Below are 17,490 nucleotides of genomic sequence, written 5' to 3'. Positions count from 1 at the left end.
GTTGCAATGTTATGTAATGTTAATGTTACAACGTTGCAGTATTGCTTACTTTTTCATTCCACTTTTTCCCACTGGCAATTGCCTTCTTGCAGTAATAATTCAGTAAAGGAGGTGCTCAGCCAGTGCATGTGTTTTATCTATTGTTTTACGATTAGCATTGCATGTTGACAGCTCAAAAACAAAGCTGTGTGTTTAATTTGAATCAGGGGTCTTCAACGTTTTTAGGCCAATAGCTGATAGAGTGACTGAGCTGGGACCCCCCACTACATATATTGTATAAAACTGTGTTAAATATTAAACTGAGCCTACAATAACATGTAGGACAACCTATAGTGTCATGTATAAACATACCTTGATTGTGCATACAATAATAAGGCTTAGTGACAAAGCTCCATCCATTGTGGCTCACAAAATACCTAACTCACAATTATTTTGATAAGAGGTCCTGACTCAATCGCTGTTATGAAGGTGTCAGATACTGATCTTACCGCAATGATTGATGTGTAGCCTTTCATCAATGTTGCATAAATGTAAAATGTTAGTTACTGAAAATACACATTAACATGAATAATAACATGAATCCACATTAACATAACTGTTATTGAATGCATATTTGAAAAGTATATGTTGGATTCATGTTAATGTGTATTAAAAAAAACACAAAAAAAACGATCTAAGAATAATTTTGCAACCCACTGCAGTACCTCTGCGACCCCACTTGGGGTCGCGACCCCAAGGTTGAAGACCCCTGACTTAGGAAATGCAGCCAAGAATTGTATGTTTTATGACAAATGTTTCTGTAAATGACATTGTTCATTCTTATGTGGCAACATGAATTTAGTGCAATAATAAAGATACTTTGCTGTTATTATCGTAATGCAGACCAGTCTTAAAGTCTTAAAACATTATTTAAATAGGCAAAGGGGATGGATTTTGACTGTTTATAAAGATGTGTTTGAGAAAGGTGGCATCAGATTGGAGGGCAGTCATGAGAGCTCATAAAGAATCACACTTGCTCATATGTGTATTTTTGTTTGTGTTCTCATTCTCTTCCCATATGTCTTCAACAGGTCCCTTCTATTGTACATTACAGAGACATTTTAATCTGAATGGAATGCACAAGTTTGGGGATGTTATTCTGGGAGGGATCTTTGAGATTAACTTTTTCACTACATTTTCTGAACTGTATTTTACTTCGGAACCGAATGATCCCATCTGCCATGGGTGAGTCCGTCTAGGATGGTGTTGATCAAGACTATTTATCATCCAATGACACATAATACTTTTGCTTATACACAGATATTGTACTATTATTATTGTTTTTCAGCTTTGATGTTCTAGGTTTCAGACAGGCCCAGACCATGGCATTTGCTGTTGATGAAATTAACAGAAACTCCAAACTGCTTCCTAACATATCTTTGGGATACAGTCTTTATGATAGCTGCAGCAAACTAGGGATCTCTTCCCGTGCAGCTCTGTCTATGACCAGTGGCAGAGGAGAGCCGTTTCAATTAAATGAGAGCTGTTACGGGTATCCTCCTGTGTTAGCAATTGTGGGAGATTCATCCTCAACACGTACTATTGCCATTTCTAGTATCCTAAGCTTGTACGGTCTACCAATGGTAAGTCAAATTTCAGAAAAAAATTCTGTTTGACCATTGTCATTACCTACAAAATGATTAGTTGGAAATAATCAACATAAAGGTCAAATTATAAATATGGGCCATGATAATAAATTATATCTTTGCTTTCATAGGTAAGTTATTTTGCCACATGTTCCTGTCTGAGTGACAGGAGGCAGTTCCCATCATTCTTTAGAACTATTCCAAGTGATGCATTTCAGGTAGATTTAATTACCACAGGAACATTATTTGTCTACATGAATTAAGCCTTGTTGAAATTTGAATAAATTACAAAAAAAAATATCATCCTAAATGTTCGAAAATGTATTTCTTAAAATGGTTGAAACAGGTGCGAGCTATGCTCCAGATTATGGGGAGGTTTGGCTGGACCTGGGTTGGCCTGCTGATCAGTGATGACGACTACGGACGCCACGCTGCTCGATCTTTCCAGTCAGACCTGGCCCAGTCTGGTGGAGGCTGTCTGGCTTATCTAGAGGTTCTGCCATGGGGAAACGATGAAGATGAGCTGCAAAGTATCGTTGGCATAATGAAGAAATCCACATCCCGTGTGGTTATTGTTTTTGCACATGAGAGCAACATGCTTAATCTCATGGAAGAGGTTTATTGATACAATTTGTTTCTTTGTAAAAAACAACCATGAATGATTATGCTGGGGGATTAGTGAAGTTCATAGTGAAAAAAACAAATATTATTCAGTAGATGCATTAATTGAATTAACACTTACAATCAAATTTACAGGTGGTAAAACAGAATGTAACAGGACTACAGTGGATGGCCAGTGAAGCCTGGAGTGCAGCCAAAGTACTCCATACTCCCAGCTACATGCCTTTTCTTGCAGGCACTCTGGGTATTGCCATCCGCCGGGGAGAGATACCAGGCCTCAGGAACTTTCTACTGACAATACGCCCTGAAAATGGGACACTTGGCAGCCAGGACAGCACCTTAGTGCGGTTTCCACCTTTTATTCAGAATCGTCAAACAATCATATATATTTTTTAATGGATTTCATTTTATTTTTTTATGCATTTTATATATTTATTTATGTTTATATATTTTTTAGGAATATTTTTCAATATATATGTGAATTCAACACCATTTGAATCCCCCTCCTTTAGGTAAAGCGGTTCTGGGAGAATGTATTTCAGTGTAAGTTTACATCCCCTCACGGAGAATTATTGGATGGGTCTACTTCGGAAAGACTATGTACAGGGAATGAGGTTCTTGGGAATATAGAGACTGAATTCCTGGATCTGTCTAACCTCAGGCCAGAGTATAATGTGTACAAGGCTGTATATGCCCTGGCACATGCTCTACATGATATGCTGAAGTGTGTTCCAGGGAGAGGGCCTTTCAAAGGTCAAAGCTGTGCCAATTTACAAAGAATAGCGCCATGGCAGGTATGATTTCCTTTATGTATGATACTTTATAACTTTATAACTTTTTGATGTTAAGAAATCAATAGTATGCCATGACTTTCACTTACTCTTATTGTCACCTACCACACAGCTTTTATATTACTTGGAAAGGGTCAATTTTACAACAAATTTTGGTGATCAAGTGTCATTTGATGAGAATGGGGATGCTTTACCAATCTACGATGTGATGAACTGGATGTGGCTCTCAGATGGAAGCACAGAGGTTAAAAATATGGGAGAGGTCAAAGAATTGGCGTCTAAAGTCGATCATCTTATCCTTGATGAAGACAAAATATTTTGGAATTTTGAATCAAAAAAGGTCTGTTATCTAGCTATTGCATGTGAAATGCTTTATTCATTATATTGTTTTTAAATATTCTTACTGGCAGTAAGAATATTTTATGAATAAAGAATAATTGAATTGCAGTAACTTACTGCAATTAAATTATTCTTTCCTTAGCCTCCCAAGTCAATGTGTAGTGAGAGCTGTCCCCCAGGTACCCGCATGGCCAGAAAGAAAGGTGAACCTGTCTGCTGCTTCGACTGCATCCTTTGTTCAGAAGGAAAAGTTAGCAATGAGACAGGTTTGTTTTCAAACCATTTACAGAATATACAGTACACATCTATTTGACACATATTGCAATAACCAACAATATGGTTAATTCCCCTAGACTCAACAGAATGTATCAGCTGTCCAGAGGATTTTTGGTCCAGCCCCGAACATGATCACTGCGTTCCCAAAAGCATGGAATTTCTCTCCTACGTGGAACCCCTGGGCATCTCCCTGACCACAGCTTCATTATCTGGTGCACTTTTATGCACTGTCGTTATTGGAGTCTTCACCTATCATCGTACCACCCCAGTAGTCAGGGCCAACAACTCAGAGCTTAGCTTCCTCATTCTGCTGTCACTCAAACTGTGCTTCTTGTGCTCCTTGCTTTTCATTGGTCAACCTAGGCTGTGGACTTGTAAGTTGAGGCATGCAGCCTTTGGAATCAGCTTTGTGCTGTGTATCTCGTGTATCCTGGTGAAGACCATGGTTGTTCTGGCGGTATTTAAGGCCTCCAAACCAGGTGGTGGTGGTAATCTGAAGTGGTTTGGGGTAATGCAACAAAGAGGGACTGTTGTATTTCTGACTTTAATCCAAGCAGCAATTTGTACAACCTGGCTTGTGACTTCCTCACCAACTCCTCATAAAAACACACAGTATCACAATGACAAGATCATTGTTGAATGTCTAGTAGGGTCGACAGTAGGATTTGGAATATTACTGAGCTATATTGGCTTACTGGCTATACTCAGCTTTATGCTTGCATTCTTGGCACGCAATCTACCAGATAACTTCAATGAGGCCAAGTTCATCACCTTCAGCATGCTTGTCTTCTGTGCTGTTTGGATAGCTTTTATTCCAGCTTATATCAACTCCCCTGGTAAATATGCAGATGCTGTGGAGGTATTTGCCATTCTAGCTTCCAGTTTGGGGCTGTTACTGGCCCTTTTTGGACCAAAGTGTTTTATAATTCTTCTTAAGCCTGAGAAAAACACTAAGAAAGCTTTAATGGGACGAGGCACACCAAAATCTTAGAAAAATGCAATGATTGATTTAAATGTTTTTGGATTGAGTCTGTTGATTGAAAAAAAACTACATTACCTAGATTAAATGAAAAAGCTTTATAGATCCATAAAGGATATATTGACGAACATAAAACAAATAAATTGTTTATTCAACATTGCCATGTCCCCTTTTTTGTGCAGTTATGCAGACTTGATGTTATTTGTTCAGGGATGGGTTAAAGGCTAAACCCCCAATCCTATCCCACGTCTTCCACCTACTTCATATCTGGTTAACCTAGGGTTTCTCAAATGGGGGGGTACCGCCCCCCAGTGGGCATTCCGAGAATAGAGTGGCGCACTGAGACAAAAAATCCAAAAGGGGGGCTTGCAGAGTTAAAAAGGTTTGTTTAGGATTTCATAATGTAAATAAATTATCTTATTTATCACATTACCTGCAGGGAATATCTTCTGTCTTGGTTAAAATGTGTAAATGTGTATATGAACCGTTGTAAATCGCTTTGGATAACAACGTCTCCTAAAGGCCATACACTTAAATGCAAAAATAACATCAGCACGAAACTGGTCAATCTGGATGGTTTAAAAAAGATGGGTACTAGTTATACAACAACAGTTGACATTGTTAGAAACATTACTTGTGGAATGTCGGAAAGAGTCAGATAAAAGCAATATGCAGATAGTTGCTGTAGATCCAGACTCACCAACTACAGCAGTTACCCTACTAGATTGTGAACCTATTAGTCATACAAATGCTGTAAGCCGTTTGCGAGCTGAAACGCCACATGGAGAGATACAGATATATTTGGAGTCATACCAGTCAGCCAGATCAAATAGGGAAATAAGCTATGGCAGTGCAGGGCAGATCAAATAGGGCAAGCTAAAATACAGCAGAGAAGGGAACGGTCAACTAGGGTAGCATGGGAGAGTGTAAAGTTGGGCAAAGCAGGGCCGGCCAATCACAGACATCCTGTAGAAGAGCAGGGGAACCCGAATAACATTGAATACCATCTTACATTACATACTGAATTACAACTGTATAGTACTACCATCTAGTGGACATCTCACAAATGTTTGTGCCCATTACAGTCTGTGTGTTTGTGACCTTTACATCTGTGTAGTACTACCATCAAATTGACATCTCAAGGTATTCATCTTAAATTGCTCATGGAATTCATCCAATAATGGTTAATGACTCAAGTGGGTCTGTAAACATGACATTGGTCATTCGTATGTGGCAACATATATGCAGGGCAATAATAAATATGATTTGCTGTTATTATACTAATGAAGTCCGGTTCCAACCCACACATTTCTTAAACAATGTCACCGTTAGCCATTGAAGGCTGGACTGCAGCCAAAAGGCTCCATATTCCCAGCGACATGCCGTTTCTTGCAGGCACTCTGGGTATTTCCATGTGCCACGGGAATCATTGGAGTTTTCAAGTCATTAGGGGAGGCGCATTTGAACTAATAGTGGTAGACAATAATTCAGCATTCCTCTGAAAGGCATTAAGAAATTGTTTGAAAGAAGCTGGGAGGTTTGGGGTCAAAAGAACACGTAGGCTTTAATTCAGAGACCACCTTTCTAATCGCCTATTAATAACAGTTTTGCCTGATGTTTCTTTAGAGGCTTATCAGAATCCCGATATCTTAGCCCCAGGGTCCACTCACTTCATGAGTCTTCACTCCCATGTGTGTAAATAGAAGACAATGCATGCAATGCAATGTGTTACCCAGACCTTTAACCATATCATCATCATCAACAATGAATCACATATGAAATAAAGCATTAAAGATAAAGTTAATTTGAATGTGAATATACTACACAACTAAGTACATAAGTCTGTCTTTGTAATGCAACAACAATCTAAACACAGCAAAGTCTATTTTATTACATCTTTATTTTGACTTCACTACAGTTTAAGTCAAAAGCTCATTAATGAATCAACAAAAATCCTCTGAAATTATTTTTTTCCCATTACATTTTTCTTGGTGTTTTTCTCTGGCCTAAACAAAATTAGAAAACATTTAGGAACAAATATACAGAAAATCAATCCGAAACTAGAGGCCAATATGGCAAAAATCTCCACAGCTACAGTGAACTTTCCAGGGGAACTGATATAAGCTGGGATAAAAGTGATCCAAACAGCACAGAATATTAGCATACTAAATGTGATTAGCTTAGCTTCATTAAAATTGTCAGGTAGTTTTCGTGCTAAAACAGCTAACACAAAACAAAATACAGCAAGGAGCCCGATGTACCCAAGCACAGCCCAGAAACCTAATGCTGAGCCTAATGCACATTCTAGAATGATTTTATCCTTGTAAGTGGTCAGGTTTCTAATAGAGAAAGGGGGATTTAAAATCAACCACAAAATACATATCAGAACTTGAACAAATGTAAAACATACTACAGTCATTCTCTGCTGTACAGGCCCAAACCATTTCATAACATTATCACCTGGCAGTGTAGCTCTGAAGGCCATTAACACAACCAGAGTTTTCCCCAGAACACAAGAGATACAGAGGACAAAGGTGATACCAAAAGCTGTGTGGCGAAGCATACAGGACCAGTCTGAAGGTGGACCAATGAAAGTCAGAGAACACAGGAAACATAAAGTCAAGGAGAAGAGCAGCAGGAAGCTCAGCTCAGAGTTGTTGGCCCTAACAATAGCAGATGCTCTGTGCTGGAAGAACACTATGGCTGTAACAATGGTCAAACAGGCTCCTCCAACTGAGAATGCTGCCAAAATAATTCCCAGGACCTCATGCATGGAGAGAAACTCAACAGGCTTAGGAAGACACAAGTTTTTCTCTTCATTGGGCCAGAACTCATTGGGACAAGGGAAACAGTCTGACGAATCTGGAAATAACAACAAATATTAAATCAGAAGAGGTTTTTGGCACTTTTCAGCATTATCATGAATAAAATGTTTTATACCTGTAGTATTGCTAATCTCTCCTTCAGCACATGGTACACAGTCATAGCAGCAAACCGGTTTCCCCTTCTGGAGAACCTTGCGCGTTCCTGGTGGACAACTGTCACTGCATACAGACACAGGCACCTGATGTACACGTAAACATACAGTTTTACAAACAGCAAGAAGACAAGACATGTCATTAGATTAATTAAATTACATAGTTTTTCCTGCCTGTGCACCACCATCTGACCAGCTGATGTTCTTTATCATATTGAACTTCTGACCAATAGGAAGTGAGTCATCGTAGTGTCCCACTGTTACAAACTCCAGAACGCCATTCTCATTTTTCTGCCAGTTAATCAGCTCATAAAAGGCCACAGGGTCACCATTGGCATTAAATGAGACATGGTAACCATTACGAGAGAAATTCACCCTTTTCAACTGATCTAAAACCTGGAAAGTATAGTAGTGAAAACAATGAAGTCAATATCTATATCAATACAGCACACATCATTTATTTTTAAAATAATATAAATGCAACGACCTGCAATGGCTCTATCTTCATGAATTGGTCACATTGTACAGTGGAGTTTATCTTCTTACACACTATATTGTGTATAGCGTGTGCTATTGAGTAAACAGCTTTGTACACCATGTTTGTGACTCTGAGCTGAGAGGTGTCAGTGTATGGGCTTTGGAGCTTCTGTATATCTTCAGTTCCATCACACACACTGTCCGCTGAGCCAGCCTCTACAAACCGAGACATAGGCTTGATGTGACAAAATATATTTCAGGGTTTTCATGGTATGCAGCAACTGTGATTCAGTCTCAAAGTAATACAACAAGATAAAAAAGCCGATATATACAAGCTTTTTTGTATGACTCTTATTTTTTATAGTATTAGGTAGATAACATTTTTCTAAAATCTTTTATGCTTGTATATTTTTTACAGTTCTAATTGTTTAATGGTATGACACAAATTCTTGATCTCGGTCAGCCAAGTCAAAAAAGTGAGTCATTGGACAAATTGCTAAACCTCACTTTTTTCTAGTTGGCAGTTGAATGCACCCTCCCACAATTCAGTAAGCAGCTGAGACACAGCTGCTTTGGCAGGGGAAAGATCTAAAAGGTATTCTCTAAATCCAGGTACAACAGATTGTGGAATACCAAATCCAATGGCCCCAGCACAAAAGCCAAACTTAAGAAATTCAGGAGCAGTTCCCCATGATTCACTGCCTATCCATTGTCTGGGAGGAAAGGGCTTGCGGTCCAACTCCTCCAACAGAATCTTCATATCTCCTGATGCTGTGAATGCCACGACAATAGAGGCTGTAGACCTTAATGGTCATAGCGAAACAAAAAAGAGAAACATTGACATAATCATCTGCCTAAACATGGGATGTTTATAGAGAATAAATATGAATCAATCATAATCTCAAAAAATTAATAAATATAGATATTCTTTTTCATTTCATTCAAAATTTAAAAATGTAAAATAATAATTTTGTCTAATTCATTACCATCAATGTTATTATGACTACAATATGAATAATTAACTCATAAACCTGCGGATAACATCAGCAACTTGTTGAATCTTGCTCTGTGGATCAGTGCGATAGAAAGATTCAGAGTATTCCACACATATACCCTCTTTGTGCGCTGCTCTTAAAAAGGATGCCATACCATTATTTCCATAGTCTGAGTTAGACTGAACAGTGCCAATCCACGTCCAACCAAAATGTTTCACGAGTTTGGCAAGAGCATCAGCCTGAAACTGATCACTCGGGATGGTTCTAAAAAACGTTGGGTATTGCGTCTTGTCAGACAAACACGCACATGTAGCAAAGTGACTAACCTGAAGGACAAAAAAAACATGACAATGCTTTTTAAAGAAAAAAGCACCACACAAGTTACTGGTTACAATATATTTAATATATATAATTAGGGCTGTCAAGCGATTAAAAAAAATAATCAAATTAATTACAGGCTCTGTGATTAATTAATCTGAATTAATCGCATACTTACATTTTGCCAAGAAAGTATTTAAAAATAATTTAATTCAAATAAATGATGGCAGATGAGTGATTCAATGAATAATATACATAATATACTTTAAAGTTCAATGTCTCTCCTATTTAAAACATGTCTTTCATTAACATACGGTGCATTTTAAGAGCAAATTAATAACATTTCCATCTCACTCAAGATGCAATGCATTTCAGGCAAAAAATATACAATACTTTTTTTGACTTTTTTTGTGCCAAAAACTCAATATGAAAAAAAAAACAATTAATCATTTGATAATAATTAATTAATTAATAATTAATAATTTGACAGCCCTAATAATAATATCATTTTTAAATATTGTTAGAAAAATTACTTGTGGAATGTCAAAGGGCCCGATGATTTGTGACATGCTCATACTTGGCGTGGATCCAGACTCACCAACTATAGCTGTTACCTTACCAGATCGTGAACAGCCTTTGTTTGAGTCATACAACTGCTGCAAGCCATTTGCAAACTGAAACGCCACCTGGACAGCTACGGGTACCGAGGCACAGGAGTCATGGATTTGGTAACCGAGTGTAATGCCCGGCAGAAGCTCCGAGCTGTTGTTAATTTCTTCGATGGCGAAGACCATAGCACGCGAAAAGCGCAATTCACGCGTGTCCATGCTGCAAAGAGATGGGTGCATACATTCATTAAATTTAAAAGATTGTTTAAATTAATATTGATTCAGCTGTTTCTTCTGATTATTGTAATTATTATTTTATTTATTATTGATCTGATATAACACATTACAAATGTGTGGATCAAAATGTGTGTTCCACAGCAAATCCATTTTTACCTGTTCACTAATTTTTCCCCTCTAACTCACCTCCCTGTACATTCTAGAGGCTCTGGTAGGCTGGTGTAGTTATGCTTCACTGTTTTCATGTAGTAATGTATCGAAAAAACACCTCCAATAAGGTAGTCCCCTTCCAGTGTGAATGCAGTGGGCCGAGGATTGCCTCGAAGCATACATTTAACAGAATTAGTAGCATTCCCTGCATCAGATAAATCCCCAATCCCAACCTTACCACCATTCTCTGGCCCTGTAGGGCCAGGTCTTTGTAGAAGGCCATCTGCAGACTCTTGCAACGCAAGAGCAAGACAGAGCACAACCAATCCCAGAGAGAGGGTTTGCCCAAACATAACAATTACAGAACTCATCCTTATGAACTTAGGGCTATGTGATATGGATGAGGCGGCTCCTACATATTACAACAGTTTTTATAGACTCTCCAATAACTGCTGACTCTTTTTAATAGTATACGTCACTTACTGCTTCAGTACATTTTGTTTCTGGAACCAATCAACAAGCAGATGAAACAAAAGAACAATGATAACAATTTAAATCAATTATTAAATATAATTTATTAAGCTGAAGCTTTTGTCCAAAGGGATTTGCAATAAGTGCATTCAACCATGAAGCTACAGTTTACCTTTGCTATAACGGGCTGTGCTTGCCTGGACCCCAATTTTAAGAAAAGAAAATAATTTTCCACATTATATACACTGGATGCTGTTTCTGCATACATATTCTGCAGGTTGTTTTTTGGGCAAACCAACGTCAAATACTTGATTCTCGCTATAACCAAAGGTTTAGTTTACAAAAAATGTAATATTTTTTTTAGTTTACAAAAAATATAGAATCATCAGAGTACAACACATTTATCAAATAAGCAAACTGCTTCAAGTGCTAATATTTAAAAAATAATAATTCATGGCCCAGGGTCTGAACAGATTTGTTTTCAGTTTGCAAGGGAAGATGTGTAGGATCTATTGATGAGATGAACCACTTACTTTATTCAATCCATTTGAAAAAGATTCAGTATGGACAGTGCTGATTTTAAAATGTGTGTACATTTTGACTGGTTTATATAAAATATTGTAATAAGATAAAATATATATAATATATTTTGTGAATATGTCCATGAGTTTAACATGCCCATTAAAGCTGCAGTATGTAGGATTTAGTGGCTTCTAGCAGGCAGGTTGCAGATTTCAAGCAACTGAATAAATGAATATAATATAAATATGAATCAGGGAAAAAAACAAAAAAAAAAAAAACAGCTTCTTATAAGAGAAAATAGTCTCACTTTGTGCATTGATTCGCTTATGTTTACCATTGCAATGTTTATGTTTTTTGTTTATTTTTGTTTGCTGAATAAAGACATGGCAGGGTTGCTGACTTTTTCTTTTCACTTTTTCCCACTAGCCATGGTCATCTTGCAGTAATAACTCAGTATATAGGAGGTGCTTGCACTCTTCGCTCAGCCACTGCATGTGTATTTATCTATTGTTTTACCGCTTACATATGAGGGGGTCCGTGACCATCTAGTGGACATATCACAAATGACAAGTGTTTGTGACATTAACAGCACTAACACAAAGTTGTTGGTTGAGTTTGTATCACTTAGGGAATTCAGCCAAGCATTGTCAATGCAAAGGCACAACAATGTTTAATAACTGAGGTATGACTGTGGACATGACATTGTTCATTCTTATTTGGCAACATAAATTCAGGGCAATAACAAATATACTTTGCTGTTATTTTCTTAATGCAGTCCAGGTCCTCCCCCAGGAATGTCTGCCATTCATTAAAAGGAACAGTCTTAAAATATTTAAATAAGCAAAGGGGATGGCATTGGTCTGTTTATAAAGTTAAGCAATTGAGAATTAACGTTGTTTGAGAAAGGGGGGGTCAGTTTGGAGGGCAGTCATGAAAGCGCATAAAGAATCACACTTGCTCATATGTGTATGTTTGGTTCTGTTCTCTTTCTCTTCCCTTATGTCTTCAACAGGTCCCTTCTATTGTACATTAGAGAGACATTTTAATTTGAATGGAATGCACAGGTTTGGGGATGTTATTCTGGGTGCGATCTTTGAGATGAACTTTTTCACTGCATTTTCTGAACTGTATTTTACTTCAGAGCCAGATGATCCCATCTGCCATGGGTGAGTCCGTCTAAGATTGTGTTTATCAAGGCAATTTACCATCCAATGACACGTAATACTTGCTATAATGCTTATCCACAGATTTTGTATTATTATTATTATTATTGTTGTTTTTCAGCTTTGATATTCTAGGTTTCAGACAGGCCCAGACCATGGCATTTGCGGTTGATGAAATTAACAGAAACTCCAAACTGCTTCCTAACATATCTTTGGGATACAGTCTTTATGATAGCTGCAGCAATCTAGGGATCTCATTTCGTGCAGCTCTGTCTATGACCAGTGGCAGAGGAGAGCCGTTTCAATTAAATGAGAGCTGTTACGGGTATCCTCCTGTGTTAGCAATTGTGGGAGATTCATCCTCAACGCGTACTATTGCCATTTCTAGTATAGTAAGCTTGTACAGGCTACCAATGGTAAGTCAAATTTCAGAAATTCTTCTCAATCAACTTCTGGTTTATCATTGTCATTGCCTTGAATTAATATAATAACTTGAATTATGAATCTGAATTAATCCACATGAAGGTCAAATTATAAATATGGGCTATGATAATAATTTATATTTTTTCTTTCAAAGGTCAGTTATTTTTCCACTTGTTCTTGTCTGAGTGACAGGAGGCAGTTCCCATCATTCTTTAGAACTATTCCAAGTGACGCATTTCAGGTAGTTTTAATTACCACAGGAACATTATTTGTCTGCATGAATTAAGCCTTGTTGAAATTTGAATAAATGATAGAAACAAATGTTCCACTTAAATCTTCCAAAATGTATTTCTTTAAAAAATTTGAACCAGGTACGAGCTATGCTCCAGATTCTGAGGAGGTTTGGCTGGACTTGGGTTGGCCTACTGATCAGTGATGACGACTACGGACGCCACGCCGCCCTTTCATTCCAGTCAGACCTGGCCCAGTCTGGTGGAGGCTGTCTAGCTTATCTAGAGGTTCTGCCATGGGAAAAGAATGTAGCTGCACTGCAGAGGATCGTTGGCATAATGAAGAAATCCACATCCCGTGTGGTTATTGTTTTCGCACCTGAGAGCAACATGCTTAATCTCATGGAAGAGGTTCATTAACACAATTTTTTCTCCATGAATGAAAATGCTCTTAGATAAGAGAATTCATAGTGACAAATATAATTCAGTAGCTGCATTATTGGAACTAACACTGTTAATCAAATTCACAGGTGGTGAAGCAGAATGTAACAGGACTACAGTGGATGGCCAGCGAAGCCTGGACTGCAGCCAAAGTGCTCCATACTCCCAGCTACATGCCTTTTCTTGCAGGCACTCTGGGCATTGCCATCCGCCGGGGGGAGATACCAGGACTCAGGAACTTTCTACTGACAATACGCCCTGAAAATGAAACAATTGGCAGTCAGGACAGCACCTTAGTACGGTTTACACCTTACATTGATTCAGAATAGTGATACTGATATATTGTCTTTTATGATATATGGTTTTTGTTTTATTTTTTTAACACATTTTATATAATTATTCATGTTTTATACATTTTGTATAAATCATTTTCAATGTATTTAGATATGTGCAACTTGTGCTTTGAATCCCCCTCCTTTAGGTAAAGCGGTTCTGGGAGAACGTATTTCAGTGTAAGTTTACATCCCCTCACGGAGAGTTATTGGATAAGTCAGCTTCGGAAAGACTATGTACAGGGAATGAGGTTCTTGGGAATATAGAGACTGAATTCCTGGATCTGTCTAACCTCAGGTCAGAATATAATGTGTACAAGGCTGTATATGCCTTGGCACATGCCCTTCAGGACATGCTAACGTGTGTTCCAGGGAGCGGGCCTTTCAAAGGTCAAAGCTGTGCCAACTTACAAAGAATAGCGCCATGGCAGGTATGATTTACTTTCAATTGTATTTCTTTATTTTGCTGTGATGTTTAGAAATCCTTAGTATACTTGACTTTCACATACTCTTTTTGTCCCCAACAATACAGCTTTTATATTACTTGGGAAGAGTAAATTTCACGACAAATTTTGGTGATCAAGTGTCATTTGATGAGAATGGGGATGCTTTACCAATCTACGATGTGATGAACTGGAGGTGGCACCCAGATGGAAGCACAGAGGTTAAAAATATGGGAGAGGTCAAAGAATTGGCGTCTAAAGTTGATCATCTTATCCTTGATGAAGACAAAATCTTTTGGAATTTTGAATCAAAAAAGGTGTTATCTAGCTATTGCATGTGAAATGCTTTATTCATTATATTGTTGTAAAATATTCTGAACACGATTAAATTATTTTTTCCTTAGCCTCCCAAATCAGTGTGTAGTGAGAGCTGTCCCCCAGGCACTCGCATGGCCAGAAAGAAAGGTGAACCTGTCTGCTGCTTCGACTGCATCCCTTGTTCAGAAGGAAAAGTTAGCAATGGGACAGGTTTGTTTGCAAACCATATACAGTACACATCTATTGGACACATATTGAAATAACCAACTAACCAATAACTTTCAATTTTTCTATAGATTCAACAGAATGTATCAGCTGTCCTGATGATTTTTGGTCCAGCCCCCAACATGATCACTGTGTTCCCAAAAGCATGGAATTTCTCTCCTACCTGGAACCCCTGGGCATCTCCCTGACCACGGCTTCATTATCTGGTGCACTTTTATGCACTGTTGTTATTGGAGTCTTCACCTATCACCGTACCACACCAGTAGTTAGGGCGAACAACTCAGAGCTTAGCTTCCTCATTCTGCTGTCACTCAAACTGTGCTTCTTGTGCTCCTTGCTTTTCATTGGTCAACCAAGGCAGTGGACTTGTAAGTTGAGGCATGCAGCCTTTGGGATCAGCTTTGTTCTGTGTGTCTCTTGTATCCTGGTGAAGACCATGGTAGTTCTGGCGGTATTCAAGGCCTCCAAACCAGGTGGTAGCGGTAGTCTGAAGTGGTTTGGGGCAATGCAACAGAGAGGGACTGTTGTATTTCTGACTTTAATCCAAGCAGCAATTTGTACAACCTGGCTTGTGACTTCCTCACCAACTCCTCATAAAAACACACAGTATCACAATGACAAGATCATTGTTGAGTGTCTTGTAGGATCCACAGTAGGATTTGGAATATTACTGGGCTATATAGGCTTACTGGCTGTAATCAGCTTTATGCTTGCATTCTTGGCACGCAATCTACCAGATAACTTCAATGAGGCCAAGTTTATCACCTTCAGCATGATTGTTTTCTGTGCTGTTTGGATAGCCTTTATTCCAGCTTATATAAACTCCCCTGGTAAATATGCAGATGCTGTAGAGGTATTTGCCATTCTAGCTTCCAGTTTTGGGCTGTTACTGGCCCTTTTTGGACCAAAGTGTTTTATAATTCTTCTCAAGCCTGAGAAAAACACTAAGAAAGCTTTAATGGGACGAGGCACACCAAGATCATAGAAAAGTGCAATGATTGAGTAAAATGTTTATAGATTGAGTAAGTTCATTGTCAAATGTTAACTACATTACCTAGATTAAATGTCAATGCTTTACAGATCAATTCATGATAGATTGACCAACATAATACAAATAAAAAAAGTATATTCAACTTTGTCATGATCCTATCAAGTTATGCAGACCTGATTGTGCTTGGTTTGTGCTGGTTGTTTGTGCAGGGATGGGTTAAAGGTTAAACCCCCAATATCCTATCCCACTTGTTCCACCTACTTCATATCTGGTTAACCTAGTATTTCTCAAATGGGGGGGTACCGCCCCCCAGTGGGAATTCGTGGGATAGAGTGGCACACTGAGACAGAAATACTTAAAATGGGTTTTTTTAAGAGTTAAAAATATTTCTTTGTTCAGAAATTCTTAACGTCATGAAATTCTGGTATTTACCACATTACCTGCAGGGAATATTTTCTGTTTTGATTCAAATGTTTTGGACTGAAAGGGCAACACAGTACAGGCCAGGATCGGATGAACATTAATCAAACATATTTCTATGTTCTTATTGGCTGTTCAAGCTTGTCAGCCTGACCACCATTTGTTTCATACCTGAGTCTTTGGGAGTTAATCTAAAAATCAGATTCATAAAAACTGTAAGTTGGTTAGTGTCTATTATTGTTGTTATTTAGTTGTAAACAGGCTACGGTTTTCATTGCAGAGAAAGCTACCGTTTCACAATGTTCTTCTGCAGCAAAGTATCGACAGCTAGAACTGTGTCAAACAATGAAGTTGGAATTGAATTATCAGTCATGGTATTCTCAGTGCTGATTTTCAATTTGTGTACATGTTGTCTCTTACATATGCACTGGGTTTGCCTGTTCACATCTAGGTGTATCTAGAAATAAGATACTCCTATTTTGCTAATTTACATATTTTCCTGTGTAAAAAGGCTTGTAACGAATGTTAAGAATTCTGCTCAAGTAAAATTATCCAAGTACGTAGACAGTAAATGCAGTGAATGCATCTAAAATGTAATTAATATGGATACAGCGTTCCCTTTAGATATTTGCAACCACCAGCAGAAACATACCCCTGTGAGACCATCCAGATTTTCAAATATGTGTTTTGCAATGAGCATCATGCCAACCATATTAAATCACTCTCTTTGCTCCAGCCAGCTGGATGTAAAGAAAAAGCATATTCTCCTCTGTGGAGGCTTTCCATACACATTTATATTAATTTTCATACATCATTATTCAACATTTTTCACATTAAACAATTTTGATTGCTCCATTAATTGCAACTTTCCTCTGGTGTTGACATTGTTTGGAAATTCTCCATACTGTGACACTTTTTCTTCATGTACTGAAAATCTCTCCCCTTGTAATTTATATAATATTGGCAGAGGCTGTCAGATGGGTTCAAGGACAGTCAAAACTCCAAAGAGAAACAGAGTGTGAACTTGCATCCTGGGCTATCAGGATAGCCCAAGATTCATATTTGGCACATTGAGGCCGGGAATTGAGTTGTATTGTATTGTATGTATAAGCTCAGAG

At 38.1% G+C, this 17,490-nt stretch overlaps 3 protein-coding genes across 3 annotated transcripts; 2 read left to right on the top strand and 1 right to left on the bottom strand.

Moving 5' to 3' along the window:
- Positions 1–2,881: 2,881 nt before the first annotated feature.
- LOC311342157 (extracellular calcium-sensing receptor-like) lies at positions 2,882–4,643 on the top strand (the record flags this gene model as incomplete). Its single annotated transcript, XM_084466993.1, has 3 exons — positions 2,882–3,040; positions 3,519–3,642; positions 3,730–4,643. Exons 1-3 carry the CDS (start codon positions 2,963–2,965, stop codon positions 4,641–4,643), a joined length of 1,116 nt encoding a protein of 371 aa, XP_084323119.1. The 5' UTR covers positions 2,882–2,962.
- Positions 4,644–6,594: 1,951 nt separating this feature from the next.
- On the bottom strand, positions 6,595–10,524 carry LOC311342152 (extracellular calcium-sensing receptor-like; the record flags this gene model as incomplete). Its single annotated transcript, XM_084466990.1, has 8 exons — positions 10,430–10,524; positions 9,932–10,226; positions 9,117–9,406; positions 8,593–8,888; positions 8,096–8,301; positions 7,783–8,004; positions 7,572–7,695; positions 6,595–7,493 (listed from the first exon to the last, which is right to left on the bottom strand). The coding sequence occupies exons 1-8, from the start codon at positions 10,486–10,488 to the stop codon at positions 6,595–6,597; spliced, it is 2,391 nt and encodes a 796-aa protein (XP_084323116.1). The 5' UTR covers positions 10,489–10,524.
- Positions 10,525–14,247: 3,723 nt separating this feature from the next.
- LOC311342159 (extracellular calcium-sensing receptor-like) lies at positions 14,248–15,946 on the top strand (the record flags this gene model as incomplete). The annotated part of the gene is made up of 3 exons (XM_084466994.1): positions 14,248–14,406; positions 14,823–14,946; positions 15,033–15,946. The coding sequence occupies exons 1-3, from the start codon at positions 14,329–14,331 to the stop codon at positions 15,944–15,946; spliced, it is 1,116 nt and encodes a 371-aa protein (XP_084323120.1). The 5' UTR covers positions 14,248–14,328.
- Between the last annotated feature and the right edge of the window lie 1,544 nt (positions 15,947–17,490).

Source organism: Micromesistius poutassou (assembly GCF_964030765.1).
Source record: "Micromesistius poutassou genome assembly, chromosome: 4".
Lineage (NCBI taxonomy): Eukaryota > Metazoa > Chordata > Actinopteri > Gadiformes > Gadidae > Micromesistius > Micromesistius poutassou.
This window is presented reverse-complemented; position numbering and strand designations above follow the sequence as displayed.